Source organism: Nematostella vectensis, chromosome 4 (genome assembly GCF_932526225.1).
Source record: "Nematostella vectensis chromosome 4, jaNemVect1.1, whole genome shotgun sequence".
NCBI lineage: Eukaryota > Metazoa > Cnidaria > Anthozoa > Actiniaria > Edwardsiidae > Nematostella > Nematostella vectensis.
The window spans coordinates 8,267,035-8,292,526 of NC_064037.1; the positions used below are offsets into that span (position 1 = coordinate 8,267,035).

A 25,492-nucleotide genomic window follows, 5' to 3' on the forward strand; every position below is an offset into this window, starting at 1 on the left:
TTGACAAAATCTACGTTCTGACTTCTTGTCTCCCCCCTAACCACATCTCTATTTTCCTTCCTCATCTCCGTAAGCTTGCACATTTCAATAGCTTGTGTAAGAGTCAAGTCAGATTTGATTTGGAGACGATCTGATAGGGTTTCATCTTCGACTCCGACAATTATTCGGTCTCTAATTAATTCTTCCCTTAGAGAACCATAACTACAATCGTCCGCTAGCCGGTAAAGGTCTTGTAAAAACTGGTCAAAGGACTCACCGGGCTTCTGCACGCGACGATTGAAGCGAGCTCTGTCAACGATGACGTTTTTTCGGGCACCAAAATAGGTATTCAGCGCTGTTGTCATCTCTTCGAAGGTTGCCTTCGCTCCGTCGATCTTTAGTGTTGCGAGAATGTCGTCAGCACACGATCCCATGGAGTAGAGCAGTATGCTCACTTGCTCGTTGTCGGGTTTTGATTTGAGGCCAGAGGCAATGCGGTACCTTTCGAAACGTCTCAGCCATTTTCGCCAGTTGTCAGCTTGCTGCAAGCCGTTCACTGCGGAGTTGAAACTTTCAGGGAGAGGAAAGTGTAGCTGAGCACGTTCGTCTTTATCTGTATCGCCCATAGTTCGGTTTAAGCCACTGCCACCATGTTATATTATGATCGATTGAGTTGAGAGAAGTACACTGATGAACAGTCAACAACAACGTTTTAATCCAAGATGGCGGACTCACCCAGAAGTCCCGGATGTTCAAACACATAACACAGGGTTCCCAAATATGCCTAAGCTATAGCATAATACTACAGTTCTCGCGCGCCCTGGGCCCCCAAGGATGCTGGGGACGTGACGAGGATATGGAATCCTGTGCCTTATTTCTTGGAAGTGGCGTGGCTTGAGCATAGTCCATTTGAGCAGCTGAAGTCTGAGAGGTAAGTTAAGAGTTTGGTTATTCCCGTATTTTAGGGAAATTCTCTCTTTAAGAATTGCTAGAAAAGAATCGAAGCCTAATTCACTTACATATCAAATTGTATGCGTCCCTTACGGGCAAATTTCTGCTTAAATAAGAATCTCCATCGTGATGCACGCTTTTATTTCTTATTCATAGAGTGTTGTCGCGTGCGAAAACTCAAATTTTACTTTATGTCTGTTCTTTTGATGGCAGTTATATTGTGCATTTATAAGATAATCAGAGAGACAGTTTTGTTAATGGTTTGAATCATTTTATTTTAATTATGCTGGTATTTTACTTATATTTCTTTCTTACTTATCAATATGCACTAAGCTTTTTAATCGATGACCAGAAGAAAAAAACAACATTATTTTTGCAGTGTTTGTGAAACATGAATTTCTAGAATCTCAAGACCACTGGAATGGACTAAACCTGGCTAAACAAACGTATTCGCGATGGGTGAGTTTGTAAATTGTATGCAAAGAATGCCGTCAGCAGTTTCTCAGAAATTTTTCAAGCGCGTCTAAACAGGTTTTTCCGGTTTTGAAAATGGCGATAGCGCACAAGTTCTTCATTTCATGGCGATATAAATAGAGTGCAAACAATATTACTGTGAAACATTAGCAAAAACTTGCACTGTGTTGATTTTAATAGTGTGATCGCTGCTGAACCGTAATTACGTGAATGCGTTTATTTGCGTATATTGTAGTTATCGTGCTTTGCGCCATGCACAGGTAGCCCCGGCTCACGGCGAGTGTAGGTTTATTATAGCCTGAGTATCAGGCGATTTTAATAGTGTGATCGCTGCTGAACCGTAATTACGTATAGCCTGAGTATCAGGCGATTTTAATAGTGTGATCGCTGCTGAACCGTAATTACGTGAATGCGTTTATTTGCGTATATTGTAGTTATCGTGCTTTGCGCCATGCACAGGTAGCCCCGGCTCACGGCGAGTGTAGGTTTATTATAGCCTGAGTATCAGGCGATTTTATTTTTCAAAGGTTGGAGAGGAAAAATAAAAGTACGCCTGGCACAAATACTTGACGCGACGCCTGCCGCCCCTTTTTAGGCCGCTGTCAAAATAGTCGGCTGTCCATTTTCCAATGACTCGCGTGGTGACACAATCAAATGCCCAAATCAATTTATAAACAGCATTTATGTAAAAATAAAACTACATTTGTTTTATATGCAAGGGTAATAATTTTAGTAACGACGAACCCCGGTGAAGGTAACTTTATGCTAAATGATTTGAAACGCAAGGATAGTTCACGGCTCAGGAGACTTTACGATTTAAGTATATGACTGCAGATCCACACATTTCTACAGGATATTGACATCACCAATTTACTACAGGCTCTTTCTTCTAAATAGACAAACCTCTGCTTGAACACAAATGCCATTATTTGATAAGCTAACTCGATCAACAACTCGCGGGAAGTACCGCAAACAATCCCAAGCTTTTTTCGTGCTTTTTTTTATGCCTAGAATATTTGGCGCCTGGCCTGTCTAAAAATTTGATAGCTACTATGATGTCTGTAGTATCAAACAGCTTCTATGACATCAATATTTCCAGCGCCTTTGGTATAACTAGTAGATCGATCTTCGCTTCGAAAAACGATACCAATGAGAAATAAACACACGCAATGACCTGCCTGGGCAAGACATTTGAACATCAGAGTATCAGGTGGAATTTTAATTTTTCCGAAGATAATGAGGGGAGTAAAATATATTTTTTAATGTTATAGAATACGACTATCTGATTTTGCTAACGCAAGGTTAAAAGCAGTTTTGGAGTCCGCCATTACTCAACGAGCAGTCGACGGGTTAGGGTACTATATAGCTGAACCAATCAGCGGGCCCCATTCAAGTGCCCTTGGTTTTTTTTACCAATCAGGAGCCATGCCGAAATTCGGCATAAGAACATGCGATTTGAACAGTACTTGTATCAGGCCCTTGTCTTGTTTCTCGCCGGCGCGATAGAAACATAGGAGGGCCTGATACTCAGGTTAGGTTTATTACTCAAACGGCAAAACGGGGACGAATAGACGATTAAAAGGTATGGTTGGAAAGATAAATATATGTGCTGTGATTCTGCGAGGTTCAATTTGCCGTGCGATTCTGATTTTCAATTCAGAATATTTATTTCAACGAATTTTTTGCTCATACAAACTCTGTAATAAACCTACACTCGCCGTGAGCCTGGGCTACCTGTGGGCCATGCAGCGCGAATTAGATCTTTGAAATATTATTATATAAAAACTAAAAAGTATTTCACGGGTTTGTGACTTTACGGCATCTTAAATTCACGGAACCTGCGGAAACATCTCTAAGACGCTAAATTAAAAAATTCCTTAAGTAACTTTAATACTCTAAGACCCGATTCATATGTCACGTTCCTGCCGTGCACAATTTAATTGCTATTTGTATTGACAGAAATGCCTTGTGTAACTTGGCTTCAACATTGATTCAGATGTCGTGTTCAATAGGTTGTGGAGGATTTTGATAAAAATAAGGGCTGAAATACCCCCCCCCCCCCCCCCTTCAGGAGGAACAATTTTCCGCTTCCCCCATATTTTCGGTACCACCAAAAAAAAAACAGAAAGAAGGAGGAAAGTATGAAGGCAACAACAAACATCAAAGAAACACAAGCAAAAAAAGTGGAAGGAAGGAATTGGTTGAAAACATTAATTCAGAAAAAGTGAAGTTATTCAGTGTACATAATGTATGTATATATAGGGTACACCAAAAACTAGAAATTCGACTCTGCCAAATTTTCGTCTTTAGAAGATTTCTAAAGGGCAGACGAAAATTTGGCAGGGGCGAATTCCAGTTTTTGTGGTGTATTGTATTCATTCTTTTGGTTCACGAACATGACTATTTGGGCTTTTTGTATTTATGGGTATATATAGGGAATATACAGGTTTGCATTGCATAAATTATACATTGCTTAATACCTATCCTGAACTCCTGGATTGTGCATGCCAAATAACTGGCCCAAAACCAAGACTTGTTGATCCAAGTAGTGAGATTTGACACTTGGTCATATTTTAAAGAAGAGAATTAACCCCTCTTTCAAAATCAATAAAGTTCAAAATCAGGTTTGTGAAGCAACGAATCAACTAACAGTTTGGTAAAAGTCCATAAGCACATTTTAAAAGCTGTCAACTCATCACTTGTATTATAAGTTTCAATGAAAGTGTGATGTTTCCTGCCACATAGGAGCTCCACTAATATTACTAGAATATGCAATTGTTATTAAAATACACAACTAAAGAGGACTATTGATAATTTCCTTATCAGATGAAGACTCAGATGAAGATTGTGATCTCATCCAGCCTAGCTTGATTCAACAGATCAAGAAAATTCTGGACCAGTACCCAGATGATGGGCAAATTCTCAAGGTGAGATGTTGGATACACCCTGTCCCCCCTTCTCTTCAAGAGATGCTGGATACACCCCTGTCCCCCCTTCCCTTTGTAGAGATGCTGGATACACCCTGTCCCCCCTTCTCTTCAAGAGATGCTGGATACACCCCTGTCCCCCCTTCCCTTTGTAGAGATGCTGGATACACCCCTGTCCCCCCTTCCCTTTGTAGAGATGCTGGATACACCCCTGTCCCCCCTTCCCTTTGTAGAGATGCTGGGTACACCCCTGTCCCCCCTTCCCTTTGTAGAGATGCTGGATACACCCCTGTCCCCCCTTCCCTTTGTAGAGATGCTGGATACACCCCTGTCCCCCCTTCCCTTTGTAGAGATGTTGGATACACCCCTGTCCCCCCTTCCCTTTGTAGAGATGCTGGATACACCCCTGTCCCCCCTTCCCTTTGTAGAGATGCTGGATACACCCCTGTCCCCCCTTCCCTTCAAGAGATGCTGCATACGCCCCTGTGCCCCCTCAAAGAGATGCTTAATACGCCCCTGTGCCCCCTCAAAGAGATGCTAAATACGCCCCTGTGCACTCTCAAAGAGATGCTAAATACGCCCCTGTGCCCCCTCAAAGAGATGCTGGATACGCCCCTGTGCCCCCTCAAAGAGATGCTGGATACGCCCCTGTGCCCCCTCAAAGAGATGCTGGATACGTCCCTGTGCCCCCTCAAAGAGATGCTGGATACGCCCCTGTGACCCCTCAAACAGATGCTAAATACGCCCCTGTGCCCCCTCAAAGTGATGCTGGATACGCCCCTGTGCCCCCTCAAAAAGATGCCAAATACGCCCCCGTGCCCCCTCAAAGAGATGCTAAATACGCCCCTGTGCCCCCTCAAAGAGATGCTTAATACGCCCCTGTGCCCCCTTAAAGAGATGCTAAATACGCCCTTGTGCCCCCTCAAAGATATGCTAAATACTCCCCTGTGCCCCCTCAAAGAGATGCTAAATACGCCCCTGTGCCCCCTCAAAGAGATGCTGGATACGCCCCTGTTGCCCCTCAAAGAGATGCTGGATACGCCCCTGTGCCCCCTCAAAGAGATGCTGAAGACGCCTCTGTGCCCCCTCAAAGAGATGCTGGATACGCCTCTGTGCCCCCTCAAAGAGATACATCTTTTGTCCCTCTCCTTTAAGAGATAATGAATGCACCATCGTGCCCCTGTGTTACACCCTGTCCCCCATCCCCAGCGTCTAAATGAGTAAACATGGTGTAAATACACAATGTCATTGTGTTCAGGAACTTATTCAGAATGCAGAAGATGCTGAAGCAAGAGAAGTGAAGGTCTTGTATGATGAACACTCCTATGGGACTCACAGTCTCTTTAAACCAGAGCTGGCAAAATTTCAGGTGAGGAATTAGTCTTGATTCTAATGTCATCTCATCTCTACGCGCATGAGAGTACAAGGCTATCCAAGATTTTTTCTTATTACGCAAATCTCCAAATATTAGACATATTTTACACCGTGTATCCCATTTAGCGGGTCAGTACGCAGCTCTTACAAGCTGCAATTTGATTGGGCAAATGAACAATCAAATTGCAGCTCGACACAAAAAACAAGAAGAATAGAGGCAAAAGAACTCCTTTGTAGAACAAAGATAGTAGGAGACAAAGCAGCTGCGTACTTACTCCCTTCAGCACATCTTTGCATGTATGCATGTAAAGTGCTATAGCCAGACCAAGCAGTTATATTGGTCCCGATTAAGCAACTTGCCTAAACTTGTTTCATTTAATAGACTTCAGAGACAAAGATGACAGTACTACCGACAAAAAAGTTGAATTGAAAGCTTTTTTTTAAATTATGGTTTATTATGGTAGGATTTTTACCCCCTGTACATTATAATGTATTTCTTGTGGTATTAAATGCCTATGTAAATGCCATTCATGCCATTGTCTTTTAGGGCCCTGCCTTGTATGCATACAATAACGCCATGTTTAAACGAGATGACTGGAATGGCCTCCGTATGCTATGCGATAGCATCAAAGTCAAGGACCCCATGAAAGTCGGCCGCTTTGGGTTGGGCTTTAAGTCCGTCTTTCACATGACAGGTAATACTTATGTCTATATGTATCATACGAGACACCAAAAACTGGAAATCGACTCTGCCAAATTTTCGTCTTTAATAAGACTTCTTCAGGGCAGACTGAAGAAGGTGAATCGTAACAAGCTTATTTACATCAGAATTTCATCAGAGTTTCTGATGTAAATAAGCTTGTTACGATTCACCTTCTTCAGTCTGCCCTGAAGAAGTCTTATTAAAGACGAAAATTTGGCAGAGTCGATTTCCAGTTTTTGGTGTATTGTATTCATTGTTCTGGTACGAGATCGCGACAGTTTGGGCTTTTTGATTCTATTTGTATCATACAATGGTGGTTCAAATAAAAAAAACTGAACCAGAGTTCTCCAAGCCCTCAGTTTTCTGCCTCGAGGGGCAGGCGTTGTTTTTCTTTAAAAGGTTAAAAGGGTAATTGAACCCAAGGAACCTCATCCCTTGATCCCCCATTGGAATAAACTTATATGCAACACCCTTCATCAGAGTTTGGTGTCATTTCTAACGTAATGGAAGTGCATTGCTTTTGACGTAGATCTGCCAAGTGTGATAAGCAGCGATCGCCTTCGTATGATTGATCCACAAGAGACGTTCGTCAGCACCCCAGAGAGAAGGCGAACTGGAAGAGGGTGGCACCTGAAGGACGCTGCGTCAATACGCAGAACTCCTGACCAGTTTGCTCCTTACAAGGGAATTTTCAACTGTTCCCAGGAAGCTTTCGCTAATGGAGAATACGACGGAACACTGTTTCGCTTCCCTTTAAGGCAAGAAGCATCAAAAGTGTCGGAGAACGTTTATTCTTGCAAGAAGATCCAGGGTCTGTACGAGTGTTTCAAGGCCGAGGCGCACCTGACACTCCTGTTCATGAAGAGCCTGGAGAGCATCGAGCTGTATGAGCGAGGAGTTGACGACAAGGAGCCCAAGAAGTGTTTCCAGGTGAAGATATCAGACTCATGCCTCGAGCATGTGAGAGAAGGGAGGCTCAACTTCGCCGATCGTGTGCGCAAGATTAGGGCCTTAGGTGGAAACGAAAGCGCATTGTCAGAAACCTATGTCATGACGGTAGAAGCAACTTCTTATCCCTTATCCGGCATACCTTCAACACAACAACACACTTTTGTTGTGACGCAATACTACAGCGGTAATGAGGCATCATCTGAGCTGAGGGAACTTATTAATGAAGAGTCCCTTAGTTACATGCCGTGGGTAGGGGTGGCTGCCCCCCTTGATCTAGCAAGCAGCAGTTCATGGCTGGCTGCCGTAGACGCCCAGCAGCCGAAAGGGCATATCTTCTGCTTCCTGCCGCTGCCTCTAGAGCAGAAGAGTCTGACAGGTCTACCAGTCCATGTGAACGGATTCTTCGCCCTGAGCCAGAACCGCCGCCACCTAAAGTGGCCAAGTGCCGACCAGCAACAGACGGACCAGCGCATCACAGACAAGAGCCTACTGTGGAATCGTTGTCTGCTTAAAGAAGTACTTCCTGCAGCCTATGCCACGTTACTGCTAAAAATGCCACGGAAGAATGATGCCAGGCTACTTACCGCTGCTTACTGCGCATGGCCAGATGAACAGAAAGTAGATGTTAAGTGGAAGGTTATACTAGAGCCATTGTTTGAAAAGTTTCTTATCCATGAAGTCGCCTTCAGTGAAGTTAACGGTGGTAAGTGGTTGAGATTCGATAGCGTTATATTGGACAAGTTGGATGCCACTTACGCTCCCGTTATCACTGCCTTGCTGGATGCTGGACAGAACATCGCAAGACTTCCCCGTCGCGTTCACCGAGCACTAGACAGGTACTATACCTATTGCAAGGTCAAGGTGATCACGCCCAAATTCGTGCGGGACACTCTGCGCAGTTACCCCCAGTGCTACAAGGGATTGAAACGCAAGGACAGCATTGTACTACTACGTTACATACTTCAAGACTCCAACTTTGAAGATCTAGCAGGTCTGGCCTTGCTTCCCCTTGCTGACAACACGTTTGAAGTGTTCCAAAGAAATGGTTTTGGGTTCCAGAACAAGGTTTACATGCCGTCCGATCAACATCCTGGTTCTCTGCTGCGAGGATTGAAGAGTATACTCCTAGACACGTCGATAGAAGCGTCTGTTGTTGCGAGGTTACATGAGGTCACACGGTCAGGTGAGTCACGGGGCTGCTCATTGACCTTCATCGTTTAGTTCTGAGGTTATATAGAGCCCCGTGCAAACAGCGCCATTGCTATCTTAGTAAACCTAAGCTCTTCATAAACGGGAAAGGGACACTCATTACGCCAGAAGTTGTATCGATAACTTGTATTATACGTTCATTAACATCACACGAAACATCATTAGCGCGAATCGTCTTTCCATAACAAATGAATTTGCGTGAACATTCATTAACATCAAAGAAATTGGGCATTCATTCGAATGGAATGAACATTCGTTTGCATGCTTTTGGAATCCATTTACACGTTTTGACAATCAGTAGCGCCTATTGACAATCAGTTATCCAAAAGATAAAATTCATTATTGCTATTAATTAAACAACGACAATCAATGAACCTTTTAGACGTGAATAGTAAAACGTTGCTATACTGGTTTTCAATGTTTTTGTTTCAGGCAAAACTCAGCTGCGATCTTTAGACGCTGAGGCTGTCGCCACACACCTTAAGGATGCGCTGCCTTCTGATTGGTTCAACAACACTTCTGTGCTGTGGTATCCTGAACGCTTTGACCACCCTTCTGTTGAATGGTTCAAACAGCTTTGGCGATATTTTGTGGATCACTTCCCATTTCGTCTTAATCGTTTCGGTGGTCTCCCCCTCATCCCTGTCACCCCTCTGACATCATCTCCAGTTAAGATGGCTCCCATGAACACAACGCCTGTAACGCTTGCCCTATCCTACAAGGGTGATTCATTGCCTACAAAAGTCAAAGAAGTTTTGACTGAGTGTGGAATAACAGTGGTTGAGGAACTTCCACAATGCATCGAAAGTCACCCGGGCGTCGTCCCTCAGTTTGTGAGACGCCCAGACTCCCAAGGTGTAGTAGAAGCACTAGTCCAGGTGTTGCGAAGCTTTCCGCAAGCATTCCCCCGCAATCTCAGTCTTGAGCATGTAAGACACTTAAAGGCTTTTCTTTCCGGCGCTAAACTTTCAGAGCCTCAAAAACAGGTGCTAAGAAAACTCCCTGTTTTCGAAACTGTTGGAGGTGTGAAAGGAATGGCGAAGCATGTATCAATAGAAAATGTTCCAGTAGGCTTGGAATCGAGTGATTTGCCCCCTGTACCCCTGGATAGGGAAGTCATCAACCTCCAAGACCTAATTAGCCGTAACCTAGGTCAGTTGCTTGGAGTCGTGGTACTTCAACCCATGGACCTCGTCCAAGACCTGCTTTACAAGATTTCAAGAAGCGAGATGGAGGAGTCTCAAGTCGATGCCCTCATGGACTATGTCCTCAGCCGTCTGCAACAATACAACAAGAAGAATAATCTGAAAACCGTCCTGATGAACATAACATTCGTGCCTGTCAAAGGCTGTCGACGTGCCATGCCGAAAGACCTGTTTGACCCGAGCAAGCAGTCTCTCAAGCACATTTTTTACGGTGAAAAGGGCAAGTTTCCTCTCGAGGGGACTTACACTGAACGTTACCTTTATGAAATGCGGGGGCTTGGTCTGAAGGGAGAGGAGCAAATCACAGCCGACGATATCCTGCAGAGCGTCAAAGTGGTCTCCAGTATCAGCGAGGCACCGCAAGCCAATAAGAAAGCAAGTACTATCCTCGAATTCCTTTCCACTCGTGAGAACCTCCTGTGGCATCTTTGCTCGCCGGGTGGCACTCTGATGCAGCTCTTGATGAACATTTCCTGGGTACCTGTACTTAAGGACAAACCAGAAGCTTATCCAAGCTGTCTCCCGCTAAAGGCTTCGGGTCTCCTTGAAAAGCCCATGAATGTAAAGACACAGAAGTTTGCCTTCCTTATTGGATCGACTAAACCACTCATTGCATTTTCGAGATTAGATGCAAAATTGACAGATGCATTTGGCTGGAATACAAATCCCAAAGTTCAAGAAGTTCTGGAGCACTTGAAGAACGTCGTCGCATGCTACGACGTCGGGGAGAAGGCAGCAATTATTTCTGTTGTGAAGAAAATCTACGATTTTCTTTCAGGAACCAGTAATGTTGAGGTTGTTAATGGGTTGAAGCTGCTTGGGATGTCCAGCTGGGTGTGGAATGGAGAAGGATTCTGCGCACCTGAAGATATCGTGGCCGAGAAGCCATCACTTGACTTGTCACCTTATTTATGCACCTTACCCTCAGAGACACAAGGGCACAGGCAGCTGTTCCTTGGCCATGGAATGATAGTAAAATGTGGCGACGAAGTTCTTCTGAAGGTGCTTGCCAAGATCAGAGATAAGCACGAGGCACAGACGCACCCCCATGCCAACGACCCAAGACGAGACCTGCAAATGTCCATTGACATTTTGAATGAGCTCAAGCCCAACGCAGGCTCACATCTGAGTGAAGAGTTCCGGCAACAGCTACTAATCCCATTAGATAACGATGATAGTAATGAGTTGCAGTTTGCGCCTGTGGATGACTGTACCTACTGTGACGTGGAGTGGCTGAAGCATGGCAACGAGGCATCCGATGTCGATGACGAGTTAAACATCAAGTTCATTCATCGAAATATCTCCCCTCAAACCGCGGAGGATCTGCAAGTGCCAACCCTGATGAGTCGAATGCTGGATGCGGAGGAGCTTGAATTTGGGGAGAGCTTTGGCCAGTACGAGCCTCTCACTCGCCGGCTGCAGAGACTGCTTGAGGAGTACACCGACGGCTTCTCCGTCCCAAAGGAACTTATTCAGAACGCCGATGACGCAGGTTTGTTCTTATTTCATTTAGTCCCTTAGATTTATAAGATATATCTGATTTTCATAACAATGTTAGTGCATTATTGACACGCCTATTTGAAAAGTACAGATGTACGTATTTCCTTCCAATCTGTACTATATATAATACGCTAAGGAATGGACTGTTGACCAAAACTCCGAAACCACGCCATTTCCACACATTGCTAGAGAGGAGGTGTACAAAATGGATTTTATTTCAAGATTTTACCGGATGGAAAAGCTTTAATTCATGCGTTTTTGCAAGGAGAGGATCGCACTCGCAAAGGCGCCATTTTCAAGATTTCACAAAAGCACAAAAATAATGTATTTCCCGCAGCAAAAATGACTAATGACCTTCAGACCTCCGTGTGTCTCAAGAAAAACACACTAAAAGTATACAGTAATAAGTCTCCAAAAATATCATGGTAGAGAAGAAATCTATTCTAGACAATTTCGGAAGATGTGTAAACAAACCTTCGAGGGGGCGGAAAATCAGATCTGAAAAAGAATATGAATACTTGCCGTAGCTTCATTGCATAGATAGATTAATTGTAGCTGAAAACACAACCGTCTTTTTATCGTTAGTGAGAAAGGCATTATTCCTACCTCGAAAAGAAAGTAGATTCTTCAGCTCCATCGAGCGTAAACAAAGTACTCTTCGACTTTTTTTTATAAAAGCGATAGTTGGTGGTCTTTTTGTGTTTTAGACCCACATACCTTTAATGTCACGTCGATTTTCATTATAAAATATGGAATCGACCACTTAATAACACACATAACACACATACACACATAATACATAACACACATAACACCAACGAAGCGAGGATTCACGATCCACTCTCACTCACAAATTGGCACTGGTTGAGCTTGTTTGTCCGATTCCCGCCAAAAACATCATACACAGGGCTCCCAACACGGATATAGGAAAAGGTGGAAAATACGGGCGGTATTTTTTAGAAAGCGCCTTTTCATATTTTTAAAAGGTAAATTATATTTGAGATAAATATATTGGGGACTCAAAAGGGAGGCATTTGTTTAATTAATGTTTACGACGACGCATACTATTCCCCTAAAGCACCAGGAAGCCCAAAACATTAAAGAATTGAAATATACCTTAAAAAGTTTTATACAACCAAGAACCTTTGGTGAATATTTCACGGGTAACCACTAGTTTGATTTAATATCTCTAAGATATATCTTTTGTTTTCACTCTTAGCCTTCCAAACGATGTTGGTATTTTATTGGCACAACAAAACTGCATTAAAAAAAACAAACCTATAGACTAAACACAGCTGACTTTCAACAACTGCTATTGACAATTACTCACGTCATACAAATTTTCTTCTTAAATAAAGTAAACAAGTATCAAACTCTGTGTGTTTTAGGTGCAACCGAAGTGAGGTTCCTGTACGATGAACGAGCGAACGAGGACGCTATGACTTGTCTTATTAGCGAAGGAATGAAGGAATGCCAGGGTCCCGCTCTCTGGGTTTACAACAATGCAGTCTTTACTGACGCAGATTTTTAGAATATCACCAATTTGAACGGCGCCACCAAAGAAGAGGATTCTGGGAAGATTGGAAGATTCGGACTTGGTTTCAATGCTGTTTATAACATAACCGACGTACCAAGTCTTTTGAGCAGAAACAACCTGGTCATATTTGATCCACATACAACTCATCTCGGTAGAGCTATACGCGAGAAGAGCCGACCAGGAATCAAGATAGACGTGACGAGGAGTCGAGAGAAACGAAACAAGCTAGCTAACCAGCTGAAGCCGTACAATGACATCTTCGGGTGCAACCTTAGACCTGACTCCGGTCATGTGTCTTTCAATGGGACTTTGTTTCGATTTCCGCTGCGTACCAAGGAGCAAGCTAGACGAAGTGAAATCAAGAATCTGCAGTATGACCACGGGGAAGTTGTTAAGCTGCTGCAGATGTTTGTCAGTGGAGCGGAGTCCTTGCTGCTTTTCACCCAGAATGTCTGCAAGGTCAGTGTCTACCATCTGCCTAAATGTAGCTACGATGCTTCTGAGCCTGTCGAATTGATGACAGTTCTCAAATCAGGAGTCAAGTTTATCCGGGAGCTAGACGCCAACGTCTCGTTATCAGAACCTGCAAAAGAATTACCAACCAAAGACCAGAAGCTCATCAAGCAGTGCAACATTCTAAAAGCTGCCACTGAAGCATTGAAGCACAGCGAAGATCGGCAGGTCCAGTCCTCGGTGCTTTTAAGGACAAGTTGCACTGTTTCAGAAAGTGGTCGCCAGCTGTTTGATAGTAACCCCTCTCACGTCACCCATTGGCTTGTTACATCTACTTTGGTAGGAGATACTGCGTGGCAGCTAGCGAAACGAAACGGGAAGCTTCTACCAGTTGCAGGTGCAGCAGCAAAGCTGAAGCAGATGCCTGATGGCGGATTTGTACCCGAACCATTCACGCCGCGTTCTATTCAGCCTGTGAGTGTTGGACACGTGTATTGTTTCCTCCCGCTGCCCATCCAGAGCGGACTTCCGGTTCACATAAATGGCAGCTTTGCGACTGACTCAAGCAGACGGCATCTTCGAGAGATGACCGAGGATGACAAGCGAGATTTCGGATCTGAGTGGAACAACGTTCTCATGAAAGAGGCGGTTTGCCACGCGTACTTGACACTTCTCGAAGACGTGAAGACTGTCCTTCCCCAAGAGGAGTCTGCCTATCCGTTCCACTGCCTCTGGCCTTGTCCTGGGACTGCAGCCTCCTGCCTTATCATACAGCATCAGTTCTACAAGTCACTATGCTCTCCTAATGACCCTCCAACATTGTTCTCTGACAACGCCAGTTGGTGTGGCTTACCTGAAGTAGTCTTTCTTCACCCAGAGTTCCGCCACGATTGTAAAATTGGCGAAGATGCATTCCAAGTCTTCTCAATTCTTCAAAAAGGCAAGGGTGTTGTGGTGGATGTTCCCGGAGATGTCTTTAACTCATTTGTTGAAAGTGGATGCAAAAGAGAGATACTAGAAAGATGCTTCAACATGTACCGAGCCTACAAAGAGGTCTTTCTTCCTGCAATCGAGTCGCCTCATATCTCTGACGAGCTAAAAGATAAACTGATCCTGTATGCACTCACAAACAACGAGCACGGAAGCGAGGAGGTGAAATGTCTGATAAGATTCACCAAGTGCATCCCGACAACTCCAGACGGCAATACCAGAAAATGTCCCTCGGATCTTATCCATCCGGAGCGTGAGGCATCAAAGCTATTCGGCGAAGAAGATGGGAGATTTCCGACTAGGGCATACAGAGAGCATTCAACTCTTCGAGCGTTGGTACAGCTGGGAATGCGCAGAGATGATCTCAGATGGGACGAGATTATTGACCGAGCACAAAGTGTGCAGACCCTGAACGAGAGGTGTACCCCGAAGGCTTATCCTGAAGCACTCTCCCGTGCCAAGGCTGTTCTTAAGTTTATTGACGACAAATTGGCAAACAACAACAATCTTCCCAGCGAAAGCGAGATTAAGGAATTACAGCAAGTTCAGTTTCTACCATACCTTCCAAAACCAGAAAACACGCCATTCAAGTGGAAAGCTGATGAAATCCGTCCACACACATTCCTGGCAGCTAGTTCTCTTTACTCAGGGCAAGATGAAAAACTGATATCTACGACTGCACCAATACTCGATGACACAAACGAGGGTTGTGGTCGCTTCACAAGTGCATTGGTCAAGCTATTAGGTATCAGAAAGAGTGTGACAATGGATCAGGTGAAAAGCCAGTTGCAAACGGTCATGAAGGTGAAGTTGAGCTGTCTGGACAATGACAGACTCGATGATGTGCGCAAGGTATGTGCTGCCATCTACGCGTACCTAGAGAGGAGCCTCGAGGGTGGCGAAACAGATTTGAAGCAGTATCTGCAATCTATGGAGTTCATTCTCCAGGACCAACGTTTTTTGAAGATAGACCAGGTGGCCTTTAGATGCCCTCCAGGGCTGGCACCGTACCTTCATAACCTTCAGAAGGAGTACGTCAAGAGGTTCTACTCGCTTTTCAAGGGGCTGGGGATACGGGATGAATTTGGGGTTGATGACTACATTCGCACTCTGAGCCTGATGAATACGAAGTTTGCCAATGCTGCGCTAGACCCAGATTCCCTTCGAGCAGCAGTTGAGATTGCCCAGCTACTAGGCAAACTTGATGGAATTGATAAACGCCAAGCGATTTACCTCCCTGATTCCAAGTCCGTACTTAGAGTCGCCAAAGAGCTGTCAGTCAAGGATTGTCCTTGGATGCCGAACGAGCCTGGGATAAACTATGCCAACGAGAAAATTCCTTTTTCGACCTGTTTGGAGCTCGGAGTCAATACACGGAGAAAAGATTTTCTTCGAAGACGCTCTCACGGGATTCCTTTTGGACAGAAAGAGAAGCTGACCACTCGGCTGAAGAGGATCTTAAAAGGTTATCCTTGTGATGGTGCGATTCTGAAAGAGCTGCTTCAAAACGCAGACGACGCTAAAGCTTCAAAAATCTGCTTTATCAAGGACCTTCGTCGCCATCCAAGCGAGAGAATTTTTGAACAATCATGGAAACCCCTTCAGGGTCCAGCACTTTGCGTTTATAACGACAGCCCTTTCACAACACCAGACATCGAAGGTATCCAACGTCTCGGAGAAGGTAGCAAGGGCGATGATCCAAACAAGACCGGCCAGTATGGGGTAGGCTTCAACGCTGTCTACCACATGACAGACTGTCCGTCATTTGTCTCCAAGGGGCAAGAAGCAGGCGAGATCATGTGTGTGTTCGATCCGAACTTGACGTTCGTGCCTGGGGCCACTGATGAAGCCCCTGGAATGCAGTACAAGGAGCTGGATCATCTTAGGGATGTCTTCAGTGATGTTTTCCCTTGTTATCTAGGCGAGCACTTTCCCGTAGAGAATGCCACAATGTTCCGATTCCCTTTGCGTGATGTTCACATGGCTTCCAGTTCTAAGATAAGCAACAAGCCATTTGATATCGAACAACTCAACAAACTGGTGCGGACGTTCAAGGAAGAAATGTTCCACTCCTTGCTATTCGTCAACAACGTTAGGGAAATCTCTCTTTGCGAAATAAGTGAAGTTTCTGGACAGCCATTCGACGAGTACAAAGTCACGGCGACCTTGTCACCTGAAGACGAAAAAAGTCTAGAAGAATTTGCAGGCTACGTTAAAGAAACTTCTAGAATTCTCCGCAAGGGAAGTGTTTCTTTGGAGGACGTTGAAAAGAGAGAAGTCTCCTACGTAGTAAGCCTTGAAGATAACCAAGGCAAGAAAGAGAGATGGCTCGTTGTTCAGCGATGTGGATTTGAACGTGATGCCGAGGTGCCGTCTTGTGTTAACTCTGCTGTGAAGAAACAGGAACTCGGTCTGTTACCACGAGGAGGGGTTGCTACCTTGCTGGACTCCCCTCCGGCTGCTGACAAGAAAGCATTCTGCTTCCTTCCATTACCTTTCACAACTGGCCTTCCTGTCCACGTTAATGGCCATTTTGCCCTTGATCACGAGGCAAGACGCAACCTATGGCGCTCAGAAAGTGAAGGAGATCACCGGGGCGCGTGGAATACAATGCTTCTCAAGTCCGTGGTGGCGCCGTGTTATATGACCCTCTTGAGTGAGATGAGGCAACACCTAGGAATCCAAGACACTGACGCTGTTATTGGAAGGAATGAAGCGCTCCAGCAAACGGAACAGTACTTGCAATTGTTCCCGAATCTACAGAATAGGGAACAATATTGGGACGAACTAGCGAAGGAAGTGTACCGCTACATTGGAGACAAGGAAGTCCCCCTCCTGCCTGTCCATCGCCCAGTGGAAGATGAGTCTGCGAGTGAAAAGAAGGAAAAGGATGAACAAGCTTCACGTGTGAAGATCGAGTGGTTTGCCCCAAAAGAAGAGGGTGGTCGTAAGCTGTTTTTCAATGATTTAAGTCCCGTGACAGCCGAACAGTTCAAGAAAGATGATGCCTCCACAAAGAAACCTGCAAATAGTGTTCTTTTAACCGACACGCTTCTGCGCAGCGGCCTGAACCTAGCCAAGGCTCCACTTGACCTTTTCAACAACTTCAAAAAATCAGATGTAGATGTAGCATGCGTTAATCCAGAAGACGTCCTCTCCTTTTACCACACAGGCAGCAACATCGAGTGCCTTCCCCAATGTCTAGAAGACACTGGGATAAAGAACGTGGAAAACCTGTTACTTGTGTTGGGGTACTGCAAACATTCCGATAAGTTTCTTAAAAGTCTTCACGGGCTGCCCTTGTTGCTAACACAAGATGGAATTCTGAGAATGTTTGACGAGAAAAACCCGGTCTTTCTAACGACACACCACACCCTTACCCCAAGAAATGCCTCACTCTTTGTGCACCGTAACCTCTTCAACATTGTCTTTTATGAGGCCCTGTCTAAATCAAATGTCTTCAAGCGGTTCGATATTGCCGCTTTTGCAAAGCTACTACCTAACAACCTCGAACGGAAGTACAATGTTAGCGATGATTTTATCGAATGGGATCCTATTTCAGACAAAAGGAATGACCTGCCATCGAGGGGATGGCTGTTCGGCGTCTGGAAGCTCATAACAAGTGAGATAAAAGATGCGATAAAGAACTGTGTCGAGCAGAACCAAAAGGAGATAACATTGGAGCACAAATTGAGACTGGCTAAAAACGTTGTAGCTCCTCTTCAAAATTGGTGCTTATTACCTGTCGAAGAGACCGAGTGCTCGTCGCTGGCTTCAAGTGGAAAACGTCATCGGCAACTGTTGGCACCTTTTTCTATGTCAAAACTTGTTGTGTCGCTTCCATTGCATTTCCGTCCCGATTCTATTTGTGGCGTACTACGAAAGCTGGCACTTCCAGAGATCAACACGCGGGTTATAGTATCACCCTGCAACACAAGCAGCATATTTGAAAGCAATGCTGACTCCTTGGCTCGCCTGCTTGTCGCCAATGTTGGCAATCCAAGACTGATCCTCTCAGCGCTTTCCCACAAGCTAAATAAAGTCGAACTCCCTTCTACCATCACCTCGAAGGATTGCAAAGATGTGCTCACATACTTCAACGGCAACGTGACATCACTTTCGCCTGACGACTCTTACAGTTTGAAGACACTACCATTTCACGAAACAGTGAATGGCAAACACACCAGTATCGCTGAAAAGAAAGTCTATGTTCTACCATCTGAAATACCCAAGGCTGGATTAAACATCTGGGAAAGAAGTGGGCTAGTGTTTTTGAAAGGGGACCAAAGCCTTGAGGCTTTGTATCAATTCCTGGATTGCCTATGCAAGAATTCCGTGGATATATATTGTGAAGTTATTTTGCCTCGTTTCCAAGATATGACACAGCAAGCTCACATTGACCATTTGCAATTTCTGGACGGAAAACTTTTTACACTTCAGCTGCAGCAGGGCGGCACGCTAGACAGAAATAGACTCATTTCTTCATTGAGCAGCCTTAAGTTTCTCCCTGGCGTTGTACATGGCCAGCTGAAGCCCGCCTCTTCCTTCTACGATCCACGCAACGATGTTTTCAAAATTATGCTTGAAAGCAAGGCAGGGTCATTTCCTCCAACGCCGTTTAACTCTGACTATTGGCTATCATTCTTGTGTAAGATCGGGCTTATCCACATCGTTAGCAACCAGAAGTTCGTAGAATTTGCTGAAGAGGTGGCGGATGAAGCAATATATTCTAGAACTGATGCCATCTTCAAAAAGTCGCTGACTCTTATCAAACAACTTTTCAAGCGAAAAGACATAACAACTAGCTCCATCTTAGTAGATATCAAGAACACAAAGTTCGTCCCTCCCCACAAGGTCAGCGAGGCTCTGTCTCGGCTCTGCCCTCCATTTGGAAGCAACGTGAATAGTGAGCTCTCGTACATCCCCTTCAATGGGTCAGTCCTACCCAACCACGAGACAATCTCATGGACGAGTGCGAATATTCTACCCCGGCAAGCATGTCCGCCTTGGCCCTTAAGGGGCATTGAACAAATGCTTGGAATCTACGAAAAGCCACCTGTGGAAGTAGTCGTTGCACACTGTTTGACGATTTCCAAACGTTTTGCCAAGACGCTCAACGGGGACACGAAGAATCTGACGGAACCTTGCAAGATAAAGGATGTTATGGAAGATCTTTATGATTTTCTATCGACTTGCGCTGACGATGTTTCAGTAGATCGCCTAAAGAACGCACAGTGCATTCTCGTCGCGGACGGAGGGCGCGTGGTTCTTCCACGCCAGATTGTTGTCAAATCCTCCATAGAGATCCCTCCGTATCTGTACAAGATCCCGCTCGAGCTCGGTAAGTTCCACGAACTGTTCAAGCGGCTCGGTGCCACTGGCACTGTAACAGTACAGCAGTATGTATCAGTCCTTGACATGATCCATAAAAAGTGTGGCAACAAATGCATGGATCCTAATGAGATGAAAAGCTCTCAACTGGCAACCAAAGGGATATTTGATCTGCTTTCACAGAGCAAACAAACCCCTGATGAAATGGAGCATCTGTTCTTACCAGGTGCGAGAAAAAGTGAAAAAGACCGGGTGTATTTAGTCCCCTCCCACCAGCTTATTTGTGATGATGCGCCGCACTTTCGCGATAGAATCGACGGATTTAAAGAGGTTTTGTTGATTAGGCTAAAAGACTGCGGGCTGGAAAACGCCAGTGATGACACGCTTGTCTGTAAGCTACCAGAGAAGGTCCGTCCTCAAATGATGACTCAGATAGTGGAAGAGAGGCTACTTAATAATGATAGTAAAGCATGTGATGACGACGACCAATCAAATGTGGCAGCAAGAAAACTCAGACAGGTTATCAATTCGGATGAATTCTGCCTAGGATTCGCCCGCCTCGTCAAGCACGAAGACTACGAGAACCAAAACGAAACAAGGCCAGATATTCTGAGCGACATCAAGAGTAAGCTTGCTAGTCTTCGAGTTGTCAGTGGTCCAGAACTGCGCACACAGCTTTTCTACAAAGAGCATGCAATTCCTGGTAGTGAGTCCAAAGTTGACTGCTTCGATGAACACAGCAATACCGATAACATCGTGACACTCTACGTCAACACAGACATTCAATCATATCAGCCAAAGATTGCTGAGGTCGTCAATAGAATTGCTGGTAAGGTTCTTACAAATCTGTTGTACCTAGCACCACTTCTTAGCATGCCTCCTTGGGGAATTAGCTTGTACCTGGACAAGAATAATATCCGTGAGGACAACAGTGTGGAGACGTCGTATCTGCCCGAGCCTGGTTCCTATGTTCACCTGGATCATCATTTTCTCCTGGATAACTCCTTTGATCACTTCCACGCAGGCGAGTATGTGGGCTACGAGATGGACGACCCAAGCGTGCGGGATGAGGATGGTCCTCCTACTTACATCTACGCGATCGTGGTGGAGGAAATCACAGGAGAGGAGAGCACTGCGCTCCTTCTAACTCGCAAGTACAAGATCAACATCGGTGACTACCGGGAGGTAATTGCAGATGGAATTGATCTGTATAAGTTCAGACGACCACCAGACGCACAACGTGATGGCACTGGCATGGAACTTGTCAAACGCGCTAGTGAGAGTGAAGTACCTCCTCCCAAGCACACTGGGGTTCTTAAGGATGCCCTTGACGAAGTGACAAGAGTTCTCGAAGAGGCATGGAAACTGATCTTGGAAACACGCAGGAAGATCATCAAACGACTCTTCCTCAAGTGGCACCCAGACAAGAACCCGGACGATGTTGAGTTCTGCACTAAGGTGTTTCAGCACCTTCAGAATGAGATTCAAAGGCTGGAGAGCGGAAAAGCCAGTGTCTTTCACTCTTCTGGCTTCTCTGATTTCCATGGCTTTTCTCAGAGGTGGGGTAGACGAGCCCGCAGTTACGGACAAAGCTGGAGTAGCTATGGAACTAGTCGCGGGTATAGCGGGGGATGGTCTAGTTACCGTTCCTCTTATGTGCCGAGGAGCTCTGGGCGCAGGAACCCTCAGCCCACAGAATCGCGACGATGGTTTCGCCAAGCTGAGGCGGATCTCGCGGCGGTTGCGAATGATCTGAACATGTACTACGAATGGGGATGCTTCAAGTCTCATCAGGTCAGTGACAAAGTAACAGTCGTGCCTTTATTTAGCGGCCCTTTCTAATGTCCCGAGACATCGATTATTCAAATCACTGTATACAGTGTTTTATTTTGGTATGAGGGAAATTGCTCATTAGGGAGGGGATCTTATAATTCTAAGCGTACGACTCTTCTTGTCTCTTACAAACAAAGCTTCTATATGTGAAGTGATTTGACATATTCATCGGACATAATGGCTGGACATTTCCGTATGCCATAAATTAAAAGACAGAAATCACTGGCGCGTTACCTCTTAACTAGCCGGCGGTAGATTCAAATACAGAGAAAACGGCGAAATGGCCGTCATTGCGCGCGACTAAAACTGTCATAACTCACTAAATTTTTAGTTTTGAAATCAGTTTCACGGGAATTATGTTAAGCAAGGGTGGATCTTCAAATTAATACAGACTGAAAGTCGTTTGCTTGAAATAACCCTACGATGCTATAATGTGTTCTCCTCGACCTTAAGGCTGCTGAAAAGGCACTAAAGGCTGCCCAGTTCTCATTGGACGCGACCAACGTTCGCATACACGACCTACACAGGATCGCCAGCTGTTTAGACGATTCCACACTCAGCAGCCTCGCCGTGCAGCTTGAAGGCCTGGTTGGTAACTCTATGCGCATGCGCTACCCAGACTGCATGTCTTCTCCCAGAATCCCTCACGATTTTTACACGAGACATCAAAGTCGAGAGGCGTGTCGTCTGGCCGAGGCGATCTTGAATCGAGTCAAGGAGAGATTTGTCGATCAGGTAGGACGCTATCTAGTATGGGCATTTATACAATCACATAAAACCGAGTCAAGGAGAGATGCAGCAGCAGCAGCTAGGAAGCTATGTAAGTTATGACTTGGTATCACACATGTGGTCTCAAAAAGTTTTCTAGATCAAAGGTAGGAAGTTATGTGAGTTATTGCTTGTTATGACACATCTGAGGGGAGAGATTTAGAGTATTAATAGGTTGGAAGCAATGTAAGTAATGACTGGGTATCACATATGTGGTGAGAGAGATTTGATTAGTGAAACAGGTAGGAAACTTCTGTAAGTTATGACCGGGAAACATACATATCCATATTACAAAGCACCATTAAGCCACCATAATCATACGCTAGCCCTAGTTTATGCTGGCAGTTCACTTGCCTGTTCCAACAACGGGGCTAACGCTCAAAACGTCAGCGACATATACTCTGTTTCAATGTGTAAGGCCTAAAAGTACATTTGGTACGCTGGCGGTATGCTTGCTTCTTCCATAAAGAAGTGATCACTCAAAACATTTGTGAGATTTTATTTCATCTAGGGGTAAAAGCTACCTAGTTAGACTTCACTGTCTGTAGACTAGCTGTACCTCTTGAAATTACTTTTTTATGAACCACAGGGCGACACCCCTGCACGTAACGCCAACACAAAAATACAGGAGCACACGAGAAACCAACCTTTCACTTTACTTTCCATGTAGTTTCACACTATTTGATAGAGTGATTTTGTTGTTATTTGCGAAAGCAATTTTAGCTTAACATTTTTGACTGGAAACCAAAAAAAAAAAAAAGACAGACGGACGGACGGACAGGCAGACAGGTTTATTTGGCATCGAGTACACACAAATGTACATTGCGGGTTTCATACCGTGAGTGACTTAGGCGAATCCTAAACAAAAATTCATAATTTGGTATTAATCGGGTCAATAGTTATCAAGAAACAGCAATCCCATTTTACAAGGATTTGTTTAAAAAAAGTATTCTACGAAAATCCGGACTCTTGGCGTCAAGTCTTACAAAATTCTGGCATCTTTGAATGACTGTATCTGGTATCTCGATCGTTATTTGCCGAATCAACTCCAAACTTTGGAATTTTGGTCGTTCTCGTTATACGGTATGAAATCCGGCACATCCAAATAAATAAATGAAATTAGAAAAAAATATAGGAAATATTTATTATCTTCAATGGCGTCCCTTAACGAACCTTCTTTTTACATGCAGATAAAGTTTTTCCCTGGAACTTCTTTGATTTATACGTATGATTTTTAGAAAAGCTAAAGCACTGTGGTTAGAATATCGTTAGTGTTTGTTTTTACAAATTCAAAAAATTATTTTGTTTTATTTTCGTATGCTGGGCACACACGTTTTTGCATATTTGGCATGTCGGCCGGTTTCGATGTAAAGGGGATGCGTAGCTGTGGAATAGCTGTATACACAATAGCAAAGTTTAAACAAAAGAAATAATATACGTACAAAAATGTAGCGCTATAACGGCTTTTCGAGAGCGTTTTTCGTTTCGAAGGCTAAAAATAAAGTGACTTATTGTTTTAATAACTGTCTTTTCACTTTCTAGGGCCAAATGGAATTACGAAAAGGTCGAAAAAGAGAAGCGGCAAAGGCAACAAAGGAAAAAAGAGTAAAAAAAAGGAAAATGAAAGATTAAGAAAGAAAGAGTAGAAAAGTTCTAATTTTGCTCGACTGTAAGTAGTAATGGCAACGCTTACGACAGTTTATCAGTGAAATAGCCAATAATCGTTTTCATCATAAAGCGGATTTCAGATGAGTGTAGAAAGTAAGTCTTGCGACTTGAATTTTGTCAAACTTTCTATAGGTAGAGGGCAAAGTCTTTTGTGAAATTGAAAACTAAATCAAAACGCGCCAATACCCACGTCATGACTACAAAGGCCTGACTCCATTTCCTGATTGGTTTGTTGTTGAATGGCTTCGACCTCTGATTGGCAAGTGGTTTTGCATCTGCGTTTAGTTTTCGACACTCATCTGAAATCCGCTCTATCCATCTTTAAACTTTTAGAAGTTCCGTTTCCATCAAAATTGTTACATTCGCATTCAAGTTCTTTTTATACTTTAGAACGAAGTAGTTTCACGAAGTAGTTTCACTCAGAAGAAAACATCAGAAATAAACTTGAATCTGTATTCGTTTGTCAAACGCATTTTAAAGCCACGCCCCGTGTTGAGGACCATTGTGGGGGTACCCACAGAACAGCGTGGAAACGGAACAAAAAGAAAACGGTAGAAACCAACTTAATTGATTTCAAAATGCAACATTGATCAAGGAAAATTTTCAAATATATCCGTCAAGAACGGATGTGTTAGTGAATATGTCAGGGGGAACATTTAGTGAATACATTTCCCTTGTAATGAACTTTGATTATACTATATTACCTGGATTTATATTTGAAAATTACAATAATAATTGGTGACAGTGAGTGAGTTTTTTTTTGTTATTTACCAGATGTAACTATTACTCTTGTTTTCGTGCAAATAAATATATTATTTTGTAGTCTGTTTATGGTGTTGCTAGAAGAAGAAGGGCATCGGGTATTGCAGAAATATTAATCCGGCGTATTAACGTAAACGTTGCGCGCTTTGGGCCATAGACTTAAAACTTTGTTGGCCAATTTGTCATTGTCAATTAATTTCAAGATGATTGAAACAAGTGAAGCGTTGGTGGTATAGTGGTAAGCATAGCTGCCTTCCAAGCAGTTGACCCGGGTTCTATTCTTGTCCAACGCAATTTCATTTTTACTTGTCAATGAATCATGGTTGTCATTGTCAATTAAATGCAGGAGTGTGATAAGAAGTGAAGCGTTGGTCGTACAGTGGTTAGCATAGCTGCCTTCCAAGCAGTTTCCCGACCAACAAAATTTAATTTTTACTTGTTAATGATTCATGCTTTCCTTGTCAATTAATTTGTCATTTAATGTTGTGTCACGTTCGCTGCCCTACAGCATGGACACTAGCCCTGTCGGGCAAGGCAGGTGACAGGGGCGCTGCGTACTCCCCTTGCGTGCAGGCCCCCAGCAGCGTTGTAATGACCGTACGCAAAAAAGACGAGCATGATTGCTTTAAATAAAATCTCCCATCCTGAGACATGAATTTAGTCATTTATTGATTTGATTGTAACATGTTTCTAAAATACATTTTCACTCGTGAAGTCAAGAACTTACAAAGCTTATCTAAATCATGGTGCTTTTTGTCAGAGAGCGGCAACTGACCCTCGTGAAATCTCGGTACATTGTTTATGTTCATATCTTGATGTAGTCCTCTTTTTGTAAAGGATACCTCTTCAAACGGGTCTAGCGTTTTTCTCATCCAAA

The 25,492-nt window shown here is 44.1% G+C and overlaps 1 protein-coding gene across 1 annotated transcript; it reads left to right on the forward strand.

Annotated features, from left to right (window-relative positions):
* The first annotated feature begins 812 nt into the window (after positions 1-812).
* LOC5504011 (sacsin) lies at positions 813-24,675 on the forward strand. Its single transcript, XM_048727178.1, is given in 10 exon segments — positions 813-910; positions 1,310-1,389; positions 4,231-4,331; positions 5,590-5,700; positions 6,253-6,400; positions 6,938-8,542; positions 9,001-11,265; positions 12,662-21,378; positions 21,871-22,152; positions 23,728-24,675. Coding segments are annotated over 9 exon segments (13,323 nt in total). The 5' UTR covers positions 813-910; positions 1,310-1,385; the 3' UTR covers positions 23,818-24,675.
* The last annotated feature ends 817 nt before the right edge of the window (positions 24,676-25,492 follow it).